The 18,402-nt window shown below is 52.2% G+C and overlaps 2 protein-coding genes across 4 annotated transcripts in view; one reads left to right on the top strand and one right to left on the bottom strand.

The window, feature by feature from the left end:
• RGSL1 (regulator of G protein signaling like 1) overlaps positions 1-3,984 on the bottom strand; it is a 23,404-nt gene extending 19,420 nt beyond the window's left edge. Inside the window, exon 1 of the mRNA XM_064720111.1 lies at positions 3,964-3,984. Within this exon, the coding sequence (XP_064576181.1) occupies positions 3,964-3,984 (21 nt within the window). The remainder of the gene's footprint in view (positions 1-3,963) is intronic.
• GLUL (glutamate-ammonia ligase) overlaps positions 1-15,118 on the top strand; it is a 17,457-nt gene extending 2,339 nt beyond the window's left edge. The window contains exons 2-10 of one of the 3 annotated variants that reach the window (XM_064719286.1): positions 654-781; positions 3,035-3,115; positions 4,435-4,651; positions 9,704-9,894; positions 11,059-11,220; positions 11,482-11,628; positions 12,042-12,169; positions 12,331-12,530; positions 13,424-15,118. In XM_064719286.1, coding sequence (XP_064575356.1) covers positions 4,518-4,651; positions 9,704-9,894; positions 11,059-11,220; positions 11,482-11,628; positions 12,042-12,169; positions 12,331-12,530; positions 13,424-13,742 — 1,281 coding nt within the window. In that variant the 5' untranslated portion in view covers positions 654-781; positions 3,035-3,115; positions 4,435-4,517 and the 3' untranslated portion in view covers positions 13,743-15,118. Of the gene's footprint in view, positions 1-653; positions 782-3,034; positions 3,116-4,434; positions 4,652-8,636; positions 8,766-9,703; positions 9,895-11,058; positions 11,221-11,481; positions 11,629-12,041; positions 12,170-12,330; positions 12,531-13,423 lie in introns of those variants that run through there. The other 2 variants (XM_064719285.1, XM_064719287.1) reach the window with 2 other exon arrangements.
• The last annotated feature ends 3,284 nt before the right edge of the window (positions 15,119-18,402 follow it).

Raw genomic sequence — 18,402 nt, forward strand, 5'->3', positions numbered from 1 at the left:
CTGTGAAATGTCACTTTTTAAATCTCCAGCCCTGCAGGCACACTCGGGCAGTCCTGAAATGAAACCCCATTGGATTTGGTGGGAAACTGCTCCAACAAAGGCAGGAATTATGCATTTTATTCTATCTTTTTAGAAGGTTAATTTATTACTTTATGATACTATATTATAATAAAGAATACTATACTAAACTAAAGAATATAGAAAAGATACTGAAGGCTAAAAAGATAATAATGAAAATTCATGACTCTTTTTAGAGTTTTGACACAACTTGGCCCTGATTGGCTAATGAATTAAAACAACTCACACTCGAGACTAAAGAAATAATCATTTGTGACTAAACAATTTTCAAACACATGAACATAACACAGGAGAAGCAAATGAGATAAGAATTATTTTTTTTTAAGCTTCTTAGCTTCTCAAGAGAAAAATCTTAAACAAAAGAATTTTTTCAGAGAATATAAATGCCACAAAAATTTTCCCCTCTCCCTGCTGGGACAAATTTCTTGCCTTCAGAGGAGGTTCCTGGTGGCACCTCAGTGCTGGGTGTCACTGTCAGTTCATCTGCTCAGCTCGGGATGGGAATTTCACAGGAAACCCCTCTGTGTTTGCCCCAAACAGACCAACATTTCTTATCTGCTGTCTTTCTTCACCAGATCTGGGGCTCAGACCCACCCTTGGACACCCTGCAGCTGGAAGAGGAGAAGGAGGAGAAAAAGAAGGAGCCCCATCCTGCAGCAGGAGGGAGCTGTTCCCCTGGCAGGGGGCGGAATCTGCTCCGCAGGTGGGTGTTTGATGCTGCTCTGGTCTCTGTGCCAGACCTGGGGGCAGGACAGCGTCCCACAGTGTCCCCAGCAGCGGGGCCACCTCACGAGGTGGCGCTGTCAAACCAGGAATGCGGAGCTGCTCCCAGCAGCAGCAGGGCTCTGCATCTCAGACAGAGCACAGCTCCGAGCTGACTGTGGGGCTGGTCACTGTGCCAAAACCCACAGCGATGTGGGGAAGGGGCAGCTGTGAGCCACAGAACACCTGCTCGTCCCAGCGGTGCCAGGCAGAGCTGTGGGAAGGAGTTATGGGGAGGAGCAGCAGCTCCCATCATGGATCCGTAAAGATTTCTGCAGCTGAGCCCTAGACATGAGAGGGAGGATATGAATGAACTGGAGGGGTGGCTGTCTCACACCTAAAAGACTCAAAAATCCTCAGAGAAAGGTCAAAACTTAAAAAAATAACACATTTTCCAGTTGGCAGCTGAGCAGATGCCCAGTAGGATCCTCAGAGGATGGGGTGGCTCCTTGGGTGCTCATCCAGCTCTGGACTGGCCTCAGTGGAACTGTGAGGGCTTCTGCCAGGAAAAAAATAAGGTTGTGAGGAGGAATTGGCCAACATGGTCACTTTGGGAGGGCACAGGGCCATTTCCATGGAGTTTCTCCCCAAGAGGTCTGGCAGGATGGAGCTCTCCTCTCTTGGCTTCCCAGGACACATGGTGTCCACACAAGAGGAGCTCATGTGAGCTGGGTGGCTATCTAGGAAAAAAAAAAAAACAAAAAAAGTTTGAAAAAAAGAGGTGGACACAGGAGCAGAGCCCAGATTTAGAAGGAAGCTCGGAGTGGCTGGGCCCCATAAAAAGATAAGGGCAGGGTTGCAACATCAAACACGTCAGGAGGGCTTTGCTGCCCCTCTGCCCCAGCCCAAATCACCCACCCTGACGTGGGGAGCAGCCCTGGGGTGATGAGGGGCAGAGCCTCACATTCCCAGAGGGGATGGGCTGGGGTTTTTCTCCTTGCCCAACATCAGCTGGCACTGCTCCCCAGCGTGGCAAAGTCCAAGGCTGCCCAAACACAATGTCAGCCTCACTGCCCGGGGTCACTGGGCACTCACAGCCCCCCCAGCAGCCCAGCCTGGCCCTTTTGGTGCCATCAGGAGGGTAGGGGGTGTTTCCCACACACCCCAAATGTCTCAGCATTGCTCTGGCTCTGGGTGATGGTCTGCAGAGCCAGAAATCTGGGGAGCTCCAGCCTGAGTGCACAAACTTGCTCTCCCCCTTAGCATAAGTATTAAATATAAGTATATAAGTATGTCCTCACCACGAGCTTTGGGGGAAAATTTGGAATTTTCCCCCCCTGTACAGCCTCATGCTCTTTTCATATAAATAGTTTATAGGACATTAGGCCCACAGAGCCTTAAAAGTGGAGTTTCTCTAGGCTGAGGAATTCCAGCTCAGCCTTAAATATGAATTCTTTTCTTGAACACACTACAATGATTTTTACAATGAATTCCAGCTCACCCTTAAATATGAATTTCTTTCTTGAACACCCTACAGTGATTTTTCTCATGTGATTTCCCTGCTCCAGTCTCCTGAGTGCATGAGATCTGTTTGCTCGGCAAGCACCCCACTGGTGTTTCCTTGGGCAGTATTTTTGAGCCTGTTGCCATCTGTCTGTGGTTTCCTTGCTTGGGACTGTCCCTTACAGCTGACAGCCCCTGTGGCAGGCTCTGCCTTCACTTGTCTCCCCTCCAGCTGAAGCAGAACCACTGGTGTAACCTTACCCCAGCCTCTGGGGCTGTTGACTTCAGCAGCCTGGGTTAAATATGTGTTGTGGCAGGACAGGGACCCAATTCAGCCATGAGGGAGGGACATGGGCAGCGGCACCTTGCTGTTATAATTAATAATTTATCATTTTCATAATTTTTTGTTGTTGTTGTTGTGTAATTTACAATGTCAGGCCCAGATTCACCCCTTCATCCACTCAGGCAGCAGTTTGAGGATTTCTGCACTCATGGAGATGTGAGGTGTGTTCGGCTGAGATTAACAGCTAACACAGCCCCAACCTGGCTGGGAGTGCTTTTAAACAGTGTGTACTCAAAATAGGGGGGAAAAATATCCCAACACAAACAACCCTCACCAATTTGCAGCAGCGGGGAAAGGCATGTGCTGAGAGCTCTCCCTGGGCTATTCTCCACCCTTGTACAGAACGAACTGAGCCAAGCAATTCCTGGGTCTCAAATCCCGCCTGTCCCTGACGTTCTCATCTTCCAGCTTCCCCCCTGGCTGCTGCTGGAGGCAAACACGTGCTCGGGGAAGGTGCAGGCCCCCGGGCAAGCTCTGCAAGCACAGCAGGTAGGGGCTGGCAGCCGGGAGTGCCCCTGGATCTGGGCAGGGGGCTGCTGGGGCATGGGGCAGTGCCAGGGGCTCCTGGGAGGGGTGCCAAGCCGAGCGGTGCTGTCAGAAACGCCAAACACTTGCTTTTAAAAGTTTAATACTAATAAAATGGTCATAAAAATAGCAATATAATTAGAGGAATAAAAATTTTGGACGATTTGGATTAGGTGTCCTGTGGCTGCTATCTCGCTGCAAGTCCTTTCTTTAAAAAAAGTATCTTACATAGCATAGCTTCTATTTTAACATTATGTTATAACCTAAAACTATATTTAACACACTACTTAAGAAAATTAATACATAATTTATATATATAGAAAATAATACATAACTTTCTAACATAACACATATAATATTCATTTTAATATTTGCAAAAAGCCCATCATAAAATACTCATTTTTCACAGGTGAGCATGGGGACAGGTGGCTCAGAAAGGGGTGAGGAGGGAGGTGGCTGTAGGAATTTGCTTCTTGTTACTATTTTTTGTCTTTTTTAAAAGGAAAAAAAGCTTAGAAGTTTTTTGTTTGTTTGTTTGTTTTTTAGTGTTGGAAGCAGAAAAGTTTTAATAAAAGGCAAAATAACAAAACTCCTTACAGAGAAAACCTGAGCCAGGTGCAAGAGGTTCTTGCTCCTAGTAAAACACTCCACAAAAGCAATTAGTTCCTTTGCTCTCTTCTTTTTCTAGTAAATTGCTTAGGCAAGACTTTTTGGCTCCTGTCCAATTGGCTGTGCTTAAGTTTGAGGTGAAGTCCCCAAAGTCCTATGAGGTGGCTTTTTGCCTAATTGAAGAGAGAAACTGGTGCCAGCACCTGGGTTGTCCTGGGGACCATGCCCCAAGGTTCCTCTTCCCTTTGTGCATAGTCCAGGGAGCTGAAAGAGGAGGGAAGGTTTTTTTTCTCTCACTCTGAGTGTGTCTCTGCAAGTTTGCACTGATTAATTTGCTTTCCTAAACTGCCCTTTAGGGCAGCCCAGGTGATGTGCTCTGGAAAGGCTGAAAGCCCAAGGTCCCTCTTCTTTCTGTGCATGGTCCAGGGAGCTGAATGAAGAGGAAGGGTCCTTTTTTTTTCACTCTGAGTGTGCCTCTGTAAGTTTGCAGTGATTAATTTGCTTTCCTAAACTGTCCCAGGTGATCTGCTCTGGAAAGGCTGAAAGCCCAAGGTTCCCCTTCCCCCTGTGCACGGTCCAGGGAGCTGAATGGGGAGGGAGGGGTTCTTTTCTTTCACTCTGAGTGTGCCTCTGTAAGTTTGCACTGATTAATTTGCTTTCCTAAACTGTCCCAGGTGATCTGCTCTGGACAGGCTGAAAGCCCTCTGGCCACCAGCCCACGGCCACCCTTGACCCTGGCAGCACCTTCAAAGGGAGCATGGGGCTGCTGCGGAGCGTGCAATGTTTGCTCACAGCCAGGGCCAGCAGCTGCTCCCTGCCTGCCCTGGGGGGTTTCGTCAGCATCCTGCAGCGCTCCGGGGGACACTGCTCGGCCACTGCTGCTTGCACAAGGTCAGTGTCCCCAGGGCCCTCATCCCCCACACCCCACGGGGGCTCGGTCACTTCTGAGCTAAGCGCTGGCTCGGGTGCTGGCTTGGATTGTCCAGCCCTGGGTGAAACGTGCTGCATGTCCAGGTGTGCCAGGCTGGGAGCACCTCAGGGGCTGCTGGTGTGGGTCCAGGCAGAGGCAGCTGTGCCCAGGGGTGGGCAGGGGTGGAGGTGATGCAATATCGGGACAGGCAGCCCGTGGCTGAGGTCACTTGGGTGCAGTTCAGTTGCTCATGCAGGGCCTCCCAGCACGAAGCACTTCCCTGGATGCATCTGGAAGTGGTATAGCTCACAGAATTCACAGAATCACAGAATTACTGGAAAAGACCTTCAAGATCATCAAGCCCAACCCAGCCCCAACCCCTCAACTAAACCCTGGCACCCAGTGCCACATCCAGGCTTTGTTAAACACACCCAGGGATGGGGACTGCACCACCTCCCTGGGCAGCCATTCCAGAACTTTATCACTCTTTCTGTAAAAAACTTTATCCTAATATCCAGCCTGTATTTCCCTTGGTGCAGCTTGAAGCTGTGTGCTCTGGTTGTGTCAGTGCTGCCTGGAGAAAGAGACCAACCTGAGCACAGCCACTTTATTTAGCTCAGTTTAGGAGTGTGTTGAGTGTGGGGAGAGGAGAGATGCTGAAGATCTTCCTGCTCATTGCAGGGGGTTGGACTTGATGACCTCCAGGTCCCTTCCACACCAAACCAAAGCATTCTGTGATTCCATGATGCTATGCCCATCCCTCCTCCCTCCCAGCTGTGCCACTGCTGGAGGCTGGGGCATTTTGGGTGTGTTCAGCCTCTTCCTGGGACTTGGCATCACAACAAAATGGGCAATTCCTCCTCCCTGTGTGACATCTCTGTTGGGAAAAAAAAACCAAAATAACAACATTTCCTTTCTAGTTCAGAATTTTTCTTTAGTGCTGGTGAAAGACCAGTGGGTACCTGGGCTTAGCAGTCTGGGTCTGCAATCTGTTGGACTTGAGATCCCAGGGTCTGCGGTGAGGATCACAGTGCTGGCAAAGTCCCCGAAAGCCATCAGCCACTGCCCCAGGGTCTGAGCCACATGGAAATTTCATATCCTGTGTATTTAACCCTCAAGTTGCCACCCCCCCCCAATGGTGTGACATTTCTGCAGTTTAAGGCATTCCCAAATGGAAGACAGGGATGGAGGGGGACACACAGACAAGGGATGAGTCACAGCAGCCCCAGCAGCTGGAAAAGGGGAGGAATTCCTCATGCTAGCTGAGAGAAACTCATCCTGCTCCCCTGGAAGGTGCAGGGACATGGCTGTGCCCTGTCCCTGAGGGTTTGCCTTGCAGGCAGGAGGCTGCAAAGTCCAGCCTGCCCAACCCTCCTAACTCAGCAGCCACTTCCCAACCTTGGCACTTGTCTCAGGATATCAAACTGTGCCGGCGGGAAGCGCCGGGCCGGGCCAATAAAGGCCAGTAAAGGCAATAAAGGTGTTCCCACGAATTAACAGCAGGAAGAAGGAAAAACCTGAGCCAGTTGGGACTCACCCCTGGCAGGGGACATTGTCTCACTCTCTGGCTCTGCCTGTGGCCCTTTGAAGGTGGATTTCAATCCACTCCTGGGTGGTGTCACCGTGGGCACCGAGCCCTCCCCAGCTGCCTCCCGGGAGGGTTTTGTTGGCGACACCGGGGGTCACTGGAGCACGCAGCTGGGCCAAAGCACAGCCCGAGCAGGCTTTCCCAAAAACATAATTAAATTTTTTTAAAAAAGAAAATAAATCATATTTTTAAAAAGCGCAGCCTGAGCAGGCTTTCCCCCAAAAATAATTTTAAAATTTAAAAAAAATATAAAACCAGAAAAAAAAGAAACTAAATTAAATTTTTTAAAAGCCCGAGAAGGCTTTCCCCCCCCCAAAAAAAAAATTAAAAAGAAAAAAAATTTAAAAGAAACGAAATTAAATTTTTTAAAAAATATAATTTTTAGAAAGAAAATTAATTAAAAAAAGTTTTTAAAAAGGCGGTCTGGAAGGGGAGGAGGGGAAGGAAGGCAGGCGGTAAACAAGCCCGGTGAGCCCAGCGAGGAGGCCCGGGAACGCTTCCCGGGAGAGGGCGCTGGGTCCGCGGCTGCCGCTTCTCTCCGGCTCCCAAACTCGTGCAGGGCGAGCACAGGGCCTTGGGCATGAGCCAGCCAGCAAACCCTCCGGGGCTGGCAGCTCCATCCTGCCACCCCCGCCACCACAGCCCTGCCCACCCTGGGGGGCTCTGCCAGGCTGGGGGTTGCGGCCCGGTGTGGATTTTTGGGATGGGGAGATGATGTTTGCATTGTCCAGCTGCCTTTGCTCCCCCCCCTTGCCTTCAGGGTTGGCTGGAGCTGCCCAGCCCCGAGGCTTGCAGGGCACGGGGGTCACCCCACTGCTCAGGGGCCTCCTCTTGTAAACATCTGGGTGTGTTCGAAGCCAAAGGTGGACAGAGTTACTGGGAAATGTGCAGGTAGAACTGTAATTCCAAGAATTTGGAGCTGTCAGAGCTCTCAGATTAAAGAAACCCTCCACAAACCTAGGGAAGAGGGCTGGACACTGCTTTACATTGCCTGTGGCTTGACAGCTCCCCTTTATGGGAGCTATTTTGGGCTCCTGCTCCTGCTCTGCTTCCTTTTACTCCAGCTGAGCTGTTAGATTTGGGTGACCACAGCTGAACTTGGGCTGAACGTGAGTTGCTGAGCTCATTTCCCAGGGTAAAACACCCGTTCGTTGGTTTGTTTGTGCGTTGGAGCCATTTCTGTGTGCTTAGGGTGCAGGAGCAGGGGTGGTGCTGGCAGGAGGCACTTTCTGGAGTGCTCAGGGCAGGCTGTTGCAATGCTCGGTGGCTCTGCCTTGCTCAAGCAATTCCAGGAGGAGAAAAGCACCCGAATTTCACCTCGTTCTGGACAGCCCCGGGGGATTGCCACACACCCATGGCTGCTCCAAGGTGCTGCTGAGGGCTGAGCCAAGCTGTCCCCGCAGGGAGGGTGAGGATCTGGCTCTTGAGATGGGTGATAAATCAAAGCCTGGTGTTGGCCAGCACTTCCACCTCCTCCCTCCTGAGGATCCGGCTCTCCCTGGCCACTTTCCCTCTGGATTCTGGCTGTACAGTGGCCGTGTCCGCGGCAGGGTGGCTGGGATGGCCGGGAGGCTCCAGCTTCTCGAGGAATGGCAGCTCTGGTGCCATTTCCTGAGGCTGGCACGGGGCGCAGCAGGCTCGTGTGGCTCCGTGGCAGGCGTGTGGGTGGCGTGTGCTCGCCCTGGGACCTGCGTGTGCCCTGGCGTGTGCACACACGGCTGCCAGCTCCGTCTGCTCCTGCTGGCGTGGCTCTCCCGCCCCGTGGATCCGGAGTCTCTTGTCCCATCTCCTGGAGCTGCAGGAGATGGCACAAGCGACCCTGTGGGGTGGAGATCCGGACATGGTGGAAAAACACTGGGCACTGCCTGCGGTTTGCTGGGCGCTCCCATGGTGGGGCTGGGGGATTTCTCCCCCCTCGAATGATCCTTGCAGCGAGGCTCTGCAGATCCAGCTGCTGGAGGCTGTGACCTGCTCCAAGGAGGGCACCGAGGCTTTTGTCCCCCTCCCAGGAGCGGGCACCAAGCCAAAGGGGCTCGGTGGAGCTCCATGCCTCCCTCTCTCCCTGTTTTCCCGGGGCGGCCAGTTTCTATCCCTGCCAGCTCTGCCAAGGCAGCCTAATGTAAACGCTGCCGAAAGCCTTGGATCCGCTCCCGCCCGCCTAGGGACGAGGGGTTGTTTTTCCAGTCGGGAGCGCTGTTAAAAACACCCCAAACCCACCCAACCTCTCCGCTCTCTGCCCTCTGTTCCCTCACTTTCCCGCACCCGCCCGAGTGCCCCTTTGCCGGGGGCGGCCGGGCCGGAGCAGGCGGAGGAGGAGGAGGAGGAGGAGGAGGAGGGAGGCGGGGTGGTGGCGGCCCTGTCCCCCGTGCCGTGTCCCTCCCGTCCCGCCGCGCTGCCCAATCCGTGCGGCGGGGCCGGCGCTGCTCCGCCATAAAGGGGCGGCGGGCGCGGCCCCCGGAGCCGAGCGTGGGAGCCCCGCGCCCGCCCGCAGCCGCCGCCGAGCGCAGGTACCGGCCCGGGGGGACACGGGGACACCGCTGCCCGCCACCCGCCGGGCTCGGCAGGGCCGGGGAGATCTTCCAAGGGGAAATTCCTCCTTTGGGGGAAGGGGGGGAGGGGGGAGGAGGAAGTGGCAGCTTGAGTTTTCTGTTGAAGACATTCCCTTTGCGGCTTTTGTGGTTTTATTTTTGGCCCCCACGAGGCTGCCTGGAGAGGCACGCGTGGGAGATGCTTCTGGCAGGGCAGCGGGGCGGTGGGAGCCGCCGCGGGGTGGCCTGGGGACGGCTCATCCCGCAGGGATGTTGGAGCGGCTTCCCCAGTCAGTCCGCATTCCCAAAGTGCCGGCATTCCCGGCATTTCCCTGGAAAACAGCCGCTGCTGTGGGTCGGACACGAGTGGGCTGGTTGACTATAGAGCCCGGCCCGCAGGGCTCTGGGGATTCTAGAGCCACCCCGGCCCATCCCGCTCCCCGCTGCTGCTGGGGTGCTCAGGGCTCCTGTGTGCTGCCTGTTGCTTTTCCTGCTGCCCTGGCACCGGGCTTGGATAACCTCAGCCGGGCTGAGAAGGCAGCTGGGGCAGAAAAGCCCTCCTCGATGATGCAGATTTATTCAGAAAGCCCCAGCTAAGCTTTCCTTGCATTAGCCTTGCTCTTGAGTGGAGTGTGGAGGTGAAAAGTTCATGTGGGGCTAAGCAGCCGTTTGGAAGTCTGTTGCTCTGGTTTATTAGCAGGAGTTTGGTGTTTTGAAGGGTTTCTGGAGCAGAGCTAGCTTGAGCTGCTGTGTGTTCTCCCTGAGGAATGACAGGGAACCGCTGGAGATGGCAGCCAGCCCTGCGGCCGAGCTGCCTCCTGCTCCTCCCTGGCCTTGGGTGGGGAAGGGGGGTGCTGAAAAATGTGGGCATGAGGAAAGGGCTCACAGCTGGGGCTGTCTGTGATTCCCCCCTGCAGGAACCCCCTCGTCAGGACTGCAGCCATGGCCACCTCAGCGAGCTCCCACCTGAGCAAAGCCATCAAGCACATGTACATGAAGCTGCCGCAGGGGGAGAAGGTGCAGGCCATGTACATCTGGATCGACGGCACGGGGGAGCACCTCCGCTGCAAAACCCGCACGCTGGACCACGAGCCCAAGAGCCTGGAAGGTGAGAGGGCAGGTGCAGCACTCGTAGCCCCTCACTGGGAGGAGGAAGGATGCCATTTCTCTCTTCCCGTGGCAGAAGGATGGTTTTTAGGGAGGATGTGCTCTTCCAGTTACCTCTTTCCCCATATACCTCAGGGGAATGTTCCCAGCTCTCCAGATGTGGAGTTTCAGGGAGATGCCTGGGGCTGGGAGCCTGTCCTTGGTGCTGTCCCTGCCGTGGAGGGGCTGCTGGCAGGGGCTGGGGGCTCTTGGCAGGGGCTGGGCTGCCCATTGACTCTTGAGTACTCGTTTTGGCCGGAAGTAGTTTGGCAGAAGAAAGTGCAGGGGAAAGAATGGAGCTATCCGGTGTAATTAAGAGCTTGTGTCCCTCAGAACAAACAGTCCCAGCTTACACAATAATAGCATTAGGATTTTCCCCAGGTTGCCATGGAGCTGGCTGGAGACAGTTATGAAATGAAAATACTGTGTGTGACTGAGCAGAATTTTCTTTTTTCTTTTCTTTTTTTTTTTTTTTTTTTCCTTTTCCCCTCTCTCCTTTTCCCTTTTCCCTCTGAGGGAGTGGTTGGCACAGCTCCTGTTGGAAATCTTTGTGCTTCCCATCCTCCCTCTTTCCCTCTGGGATATGGAGGAGATAACATTGCCTGGGTAGAGTTCTGGGCTTTGACCTGGAGGGCAGTGGTTAGGATGGAGGGGTGGGCAAGGGGCCACACACCCCTTCCATGTGAGATTCCACCTATCTGATTTGCCTTCCCACCTTCTTAAGGCCTTGGTAGTGTTAATGAGGGTATTCCATGGCTCCCCTCATTCCCACAGCTGGAAGGTGGCTCGTGGTCTGCCCTCTCCCAGCTGAGGGGACCGGGTGCTTTGCTCATCCCTGTGGTTGTTGTGACATGGGAAATGTCCTCAGTGCTACTCTGTTCACTCAGGCTTGGCCAACAGCCCAGCAACTTGTTATTTTCCAGGGTGGCCGGGGACTTGCACTCCTGTGATTTTTTTTTTGCTTGTTTTGGGTTTGTTGGTTGGGTTTTTTTTGCTTCCCCCACTTGGAACAAAATCAGCTGAGCTGGGACTAAACCTGTTCTCTGTGAGCATCTTCACATCTGTCTTCCTGGAGGGCGGCAGGGATCCCATGGGTCACTGTGGCTGGTTCCTCTCTTTGCTCCAGATCTCCCTGAGTGGAATTTCGATGGCTCCAGCACCTACCAGTCCGAAGGCTCCAACAGTGACATGTACCTGCGACCTGCTGCCATGTTTCGGGACCCTTTCCGCAAGGATCCCAACAAACTCGTTCTCTGTGAGGTCTTCAAGTACAACCGCCAGTCTGCAGGTGAATGAATGGACCTTCTCCCTCCTTCCCTTCTCCTGGTGTTTCCAGGAAGGGGAATGGAAACTCTGCCCAACACTGTCTGTGCCCTTAGCATGACACAGAAATAACGTGAAAGTAGAGAGCAAACAAAGCGCTGGTGATGGACTAAAGGGCTGGGCTTGGGATTCTTCAATGTTGCTTGGGACTCAAAGTGTTAAATAAATAGAAATGGGGAGTGGAGGTGGCATCACTCATGAGCCTCATGTCGCTTTTCCATTCCAGAGTCAAATCTCCGGCACACCTGCAGGAGGATTATGGACATGGTGTCCAACCAGCACCCCTGGTTTGGGATGGAGCAGGAGTACACTCTCTTGGGGACAGATGGACATCCATTTGGTTGGCCTTCCAATGGCTTCCCTGGACCCCAAGGTAATCTTCTGGGAGCCTGGAGCAAGTCAGGAGTGTTTGAACTGAAATCTGTGTGGCACAGCTTCAGGCGAGTTGAGGGCTTCAAGGTGCTCCTAGAACTGAAGGTGGAGGGTAGAAAGGGGAATATTGGCAAAAACCAAGCAACCAACAAGATTAAATTTGTCACAGAAAGGCTGAGGTGGGGATTGGCCACATCCAAATTTGCTGCTGGGTTTGTTGGTCTGCAGGAGACTTAAACTCAGAGGCAGACTTAAACTCGGGGCGAACTTGCTCTCCGTCAGTGTTCTACCCTGCCAGTTCTTCCATGAAAAACACACCTTGGGGCTTTTGAAGAGTTCTCTGTGCGTGCTGGGTGTTCACTGGATGTCAGGGTTTTCCCCTGTGGAGGCTGATGTTGCCCTGTGCTGTTGCAGGTCCGTATTACTGCGGTGTGGGGGCAGACAAAGCCTATGGCAGGGACATTGTGGAGGCCCACTACCGAGCGTGCCTTTATGCCGGCGTGAAAATCGGAGGAACCAACGCAGAAGTGATGCCAGCCCAGGTAAATCATTCTAAGATGCTTCATGGAGCGAGAGAGTAGCGTGGAAAAACCCCAGGCAGGGGGAGCTGCGTGTGCCTGCTCTGAGCTGTGTGGCTGTCAGCATCAGCGTGTGGGAGGTGCCTGTCTCCACCCCGCTGAGCCCCTGACCCTCCTCCTTGCAGTGGGAGTTCCAGGTGGGACCATGCGAGGGGATTGAGATGGGTGATCACCTCTGGATCGCGCGCTTCATCCTGCACCGGGTGTGCGAGGACTTCGGGGTCGTGGTGTCCTTCGATCCCAAACCCATCCCTGGGAACTGGAACGGTGCTGGCTGCCACACCAACTTCAGCACCAAGAGCATGAGGGAAGAAGGAGGTCTCAAGTAAGTGTTTGGGTTGTTTACTGGGCAGCAGGATTTTGGATGATTTTGGGTGCTTGGCGTGACATCTGAGTCTTCTGGATAGGGGTTTTTTTGGTTGTTTTGTTTTTGTGGTTTCTTTTTTTTTCTTAGTATGTATTTTTTTTTATAATGACACATTCTTGTCTTGATGCTTGGTGGGCAATTCAGCCAGCAGTACAGCTCCACCAGTACAGGATGCAGCTATCTCTAACAGCCTGTCCAGCTCCTGACCTCCCAGTGCTGGGAACAAACAAACAAACCCACTCAGCACAGGGCTTTTTAAATGATATTTTTACAGCCATGATGAAAGAGAAAGACCATTTGCTTCATCTGAGCAAGGCTGCCATGTTTTCTTAAGAGATGAACATCCTAAAAATGCAGACTGTGAGTTCCTGCACATGACTTCCGTGCAGTCAGGACACTGTGTCAGTGGAGCTGTGTGGAGGGATGCATCCTGGCAGCTCTGTTTTTTTGCCTTAATCTTAATGCTGCCCTGAGATAACGTGACTCTGTGAGCTTCATGAATAGCAACGCCAGTGTTGAGAGCTCTCCTGTCTGAGAAGCGCAAAGTTTAACTGGTGGTGTCTCACAGGTGGCACTCCCTGGGAACCTGTGGGGTTTGGCCATGAGGACTTTTCTGGGCCAGCAAAGTGGGCCTTTTCTGGGCCTCCACAAAAGTGGAGAGAAACCCCGTGTTGGGATGAACAGCCATGTGGGCCGTGGGGCACAAGGCATCATCACAAAGTGCCTTGGGGACTCTGATTAATCTCGCTGTCACTTTGACACGACAGTCCAGAGGCGTTCAGCTCCAGAGGCGTTCAGCTCGTCCCATCCCTCACTGTGCCACCCCTGTCCCTCCCTCCCTCCCTCTGCAGGCACATTGAGGAGGCCATCGAGAAGCTGAGCAAGCGCCACCAGTACCACATCCGCGCCTATGACCCCAAGGGGGGGCTGGACAATGCCCGGCGCCTGACGGGCTTCCACGAGACCTCCAACATCAACGAGTTCTCGGCCGGCGTGGCCAACCGCGGCGCCAGCATCCGCATCCCGCGCAACGTGGGCCACGAGAAGAAGGGCTACTTCGAGGACCGCCGGCCCTCGGCCAACTGCGACCCCTACGCCGTGACAGAGGCGCTGGTCCGCACGTGTCTCCTCAACGAAACCGGGGATGAGCCTTTTGAGTACAAGAACTGAGCAGACTGCGCCCTGCGGCCGCCGCCGCCGCCTCCCCCCGCGCTCCCCGCGCCCCTAAAGTTCCCTTCTAGCTGTAATCCCGAGGGTACAAGATAACATGTTTCGTGTCTCAGTAACTCTTGTTGTCTTGAGGTGGGGGAGGAGGGCAGGTTTAGTTTTATCCGTGTCTGTTTGTCGTTGACTCTTTGGAAGACGAGAGGAGGACGGGGTGTTAGAGAACTTTTAACCACTGTTTTATTTTTTTTTTTGTCTAATTCATGTGTACATCCGATGGGATCCTGTGGCTTCCAGGGACAGACTGCACACACAGAAGGCGTGTAGGAGAGGAGAAAGCTTAAAACAGAGCCAGATTTGGGGGGCCAGCCCCACTGCTGACTGATGGCTGTCTGAGGTCGGTGTCTCTCTGTGGAGCAGGGAAGATGGGAGCTGTGGTGACGGGAGCTGTGCGTGTGCTCCTGCCTATTTGGGGACGTGACAGGGACATCATCGCCCTCCGGCCACTCTGAGGTTTCTGGGAATCTTCTGGCATTGAGGAGAACTCTTGGTTCTGTCACTGGAAGTCAACCCATCTCTGGCTCATAACACAGAGTGAAGTAGTATTTTTCTATTTAAATATAAAAAGAGAAAAAAAATATATATGAAAGTGTTTTTTTCTTGGAAGAGATGATGTTCCAACGCCTCATCCAGCCGGAGCGGGCAGAGCTCTTGCGGATGCAGTCGGATGCAGGTGGGACTGAGGGTGAGCTCGGAGGGCGACTGGGACGAGATTTGTTCCAGCATGGAGTGGAGCTTGCAGGAGGGGGTTCCCAGAGCAGGAAGCCTGCAGAAGCATTTGTTACTGTAATTCAGGTGGCCGTGACACGCTCGGAGTGGGAGGAAGGTGTCCTGAACCAAGAGTTGACTGGTCAACAGCGTTCTGGACAGAGCTGTGGCTGTGTCACCTGTCCAGCAGGGCTAGCATGTCACTAAAGCAGGGCTTTGGATAAAGGTTAAAACAAAAAAAACAAAAAAAAAAGGAGAAAAAAATAAGAGAAGTTTTAGATTTTTTTTTCATAATTAATGTTCTTAGTTTCTTCGACTGAATGGTTTTACAGAGACCGCTGATGCCACTGTCGTGTCCTGGCTCTCTCGGGCTGCCTGCCATCCAGCCAGGATGATGGGGGCTAGGAGAAGGGAAGGGAGAGGCCACCTGGCCCTCCCAGCCAGCCCTGGCACTCCCAGCTGCTGCTGGGGGGTTCAGATGTTCTGGGATTTTTCACTTGGGTATCTTAGATGGTGCCAGTTATATTCCGTTGCATATGGACTTCTTCCCGATAGGTTTCTTTTTTTTTTTTTTTTTTTGTAATAAAAAAAGAAAAAAAGAACAAACCCTTCAATCTGACCTCTGCAGCCTCTTTTTTGTACATGTATTGCCTTCACCATTTGAAAGGATTTTGACTCATAGTGGGTAGATGTGGCTTTAATTTGGAGGGGAAGGGGTTTGGGAGGGTCAGGGGTCTTTCAATCCATGTGTGCTCTCCAGAAAATGGGAATTTGTCAGCAGTGGTGGGTTCTGTGATGAGGGATGGTCCAGCTCTGGCTTGCATGGGATTCTTTAGGGATGGGAAAGGGCCTGGGCTTGTGCATGTCCATAGGGAGGGTTATGGGTTTGCTAGGTCTTTGTGCATTTCCCAGCCTCCTCCTCCTCACAAGTTCTACAGGATAGAGAAATCCTACAGAAAACAAAACCCCAGCAAACTTAATTTAAAAGGGAGCTTTGTGGAAGAAGAACCTTTCCCATTCTCCCTGAGAGAGAAATGAGAAAATGCTGCTTGTCCTCCTTTGGCATAAGCCCAGTCATTCGGGAAAATAACCCAGGCAGTAGAAATGTGGCACTTTGCTCCCATGGTCCTTTATTTAGCCCATGGTGCCATTCCCCGGGAACTGCTTCCAGCAGGAGAGTATGCTTTAACCATTCCCACCTTTAAATCTGGATTAACTGCACCTGAGCCTCCTGCTGGGCTGAGGCGGCCATTCCTGCCGTCATGTTTTTTGTGGATCAGCTGTTTTCCTGCATCTCCCTCCTGGAGAACATTGGAGGCAGCACTTTCCTCAGCACAGTCCCGAAATTACCCTGTCCCTGTGCCTGGTGTGACAGGCACAGAGGCAAAGTGAATACCTTTCCTTCCTTCCCATCCTGACACGGCCACAAGGACTTGGCAGCTGGGGTGCTGCAGCCAAAACAAACCCAGGGGTAACTCAGGAGCCTGGAAATCTTCAAGATTTTTTCTGATTTGGGCTCAGTGGCAAGGCAGCTGCTGTTTCTGATGCATTCCAAGAAAATGTTACAGAGGAAAGAACTGGATTTCACCTGAAATAAGAGAACTTTTCTAAAGGCATTGGCACAGAAGGAAGGAAAAACATGGTTTGGTTTTCTGTTTGTTTTTCTTAAAGATCCTGTGCTTCCAAACACTGTGAATCATTGTAGCTGAATCTCCCTCCAGACAGCCTTTCCTCCTGGGGAATAAAAAAAATTGGGAAAAGGGGACATGGCTCAGTTTTGGCCACTAAGCATCAGCAAGGCAGGAGGAGCTGATGGGCAGCAAGTTTTATGTTTTGCTCTCAAATCATGGAATGGTTTGGGCAGGAGGAGCTGATAGGCAGCAGGATTTGTGTTTTGCACTGGAATCATGGAATGGTTTGGGCAGGAGGAGCTGATGGGCAGCAGGTTTTGTGTTTTGCTCTGGAATCATGGAATGGTTTGGGCAGGAGGAGCTGATGGGCAGCAGGTTTTGTGTTTTGCACTGGAATCATGGAATGGTTTGGGCAGGAGGATTTGATGGGCAGCAGGTTTTGTGTTTTGCATTGGAATCATGGAATGGTTTGGTTTGGAAGGGACCTTGAATATCACCTCATTCCAGCCCCCTGGCATGGGCAGGGGTACCTGCCTGGGGTTGCTTTGGGACAAAGAACATCTCCCTGTGCCATTGGGGTGTCCTGAGGAAGATGCCATCTACAGGGTGTCCCTCAGGCTGATAAGGGGTGCAGGCATCAGTCCTTTGCTCCTCCAGCTGCCCTGAATGTAAATTTAGGTCAGGAGCTTGATGCTTAATGGTTCCTCTTGTTCTCAGCTGAGAAAGCATTTATCCACTCACTGCACAATTACCCGGCTGAAAACAAGGTCAGAACAACATTGTGCAGGGAAATGGCTTTTCAGATCATTATTAAGAGTATTGGGGGGAAAAAAAAATTATTATAATGAATTAGAAGGGGGGAAGAAAAGAATTTATTCCCCCTAGACATTGTTTTCTGACTTTTTTTGCCTAAAGCTTGCTTGCTGAATCTACTTTGTAGCTACCTAAACACTATTTCCCAGCTCTGTAGGGTAGGGAGGGCTCCTCTTAAGGCCACGGGGCTCTTACAAATTGAGACTGAAACCCTCAGAAGCTGAATTTATGTCTTATGCATTCATAGAAAACATTTTGACTTTTGATCTGGGCCTCTCAGGAGGAAGCGAATCTCTTTTCTCTGTACTCACACATCCTTAAAATGTGAATAATGATATAGCAAGGATCGGTCCCAAAGGGTTTGCTGGGCACATCCAAGCATCAGGAACTGCTCCAAATGAAGCAGCCAAAAATAGCAGCAGCTTTTTGAAGTGCCTGTTGGTTGTGCTCCCTTTTAATCAAACACCAGCTTAGGAGACAAGGCTGCCCCTAACCCATTAATATATCTGATCACATGCCAGGCTTTCCCCCACAGCTGGATTTTAAGGCAATCAAAAGAAGATTAGCCACAGCCCCCTTCAAACACAGCCTGGAGCACATGAGCTAATCAAGATCACACTTGAAGCATCTTTTTGTGCCAGGCTGTGCCAGCCCAGTTATTGCCTGGACACAAGGGATTTTCCCTTTCTGCAGAGCCTGCTGCATCAGGTGTGGCTGTTTGGATTTCTCCTGCCCCTTCCCACTCCCACTGCTCCAGTATTTCCATCTCTCTTTAATTACCTTTTCTGGGGAGTTTTCCAGTGCTATTTGATCTTCCTTGATTACCTTTTCTTGGTAGGTCAGCCTTCACAGGCTGGCACAGCCTCTGGCTGAACACATCTGGAGGAGGAGGAGGAATCAGCCAGTTTTAGCTGGGCCAGGATTTGCTGAGCTGACTTTTGGATGCCCTCACCTGGGAGAGAAGAGAGGCAGGGAGGGAGAAGTTGCTGGGTGAAAGTGTTTTTATTTCTCCAATCTGTGTTTTCTCCTCTTCCTGGAGTGTTGATGCTGGGAGTGTCCTGCATCTCCTTCTGCCCCCAGGCACAGACTGCTGAGAGGGTGATTTGCTCTGCAAGAGCCTCTGTTTGGGCTTGAAGCTGCTGTTATCAGAGCAGCTTTGTTCTCTTGAAAAGCCCTTTGGAGCTCCAGCAGCTCCTCTGGTGTGGGGCCCTGCTGAGATCTATGCTTGCAGTTCATCAGCTCATAAAAGTGATGAACTTTCCACCTCAGGAGAAGAGGCTGGAGGTTCTCTGTGCCCTCTAAGGAGGCCAGGGCATGCTCTAGAAGCATGCTGGAGAAAGGTCAGGTGTGATAATTTCTTGTGTGAGCTGGCAGAGCTGGGAGGGGACTCCTGCCATCACACACATCCCTAACCCAGCTCCAGCTGAGGCAGCATCTCATCCCACTTGTTCAGT

The sequence above is a fragment of the Zonotrichia leucophrys genome, chromosome 8, assembly GCF_028769735.1.
Source record: "Zonotrichia leucophrys gambelii isolate GWCS_2022_RI chromosome 8, RI_Zleu_2.0, whole genome shotgun sequence".
Lineage (NCBI taxonomy): Eukaryota > Metazoa > Chordata > Aves > Passeriformes > Passerellidae > Zonotrichia > Zonotrichia leucophrys.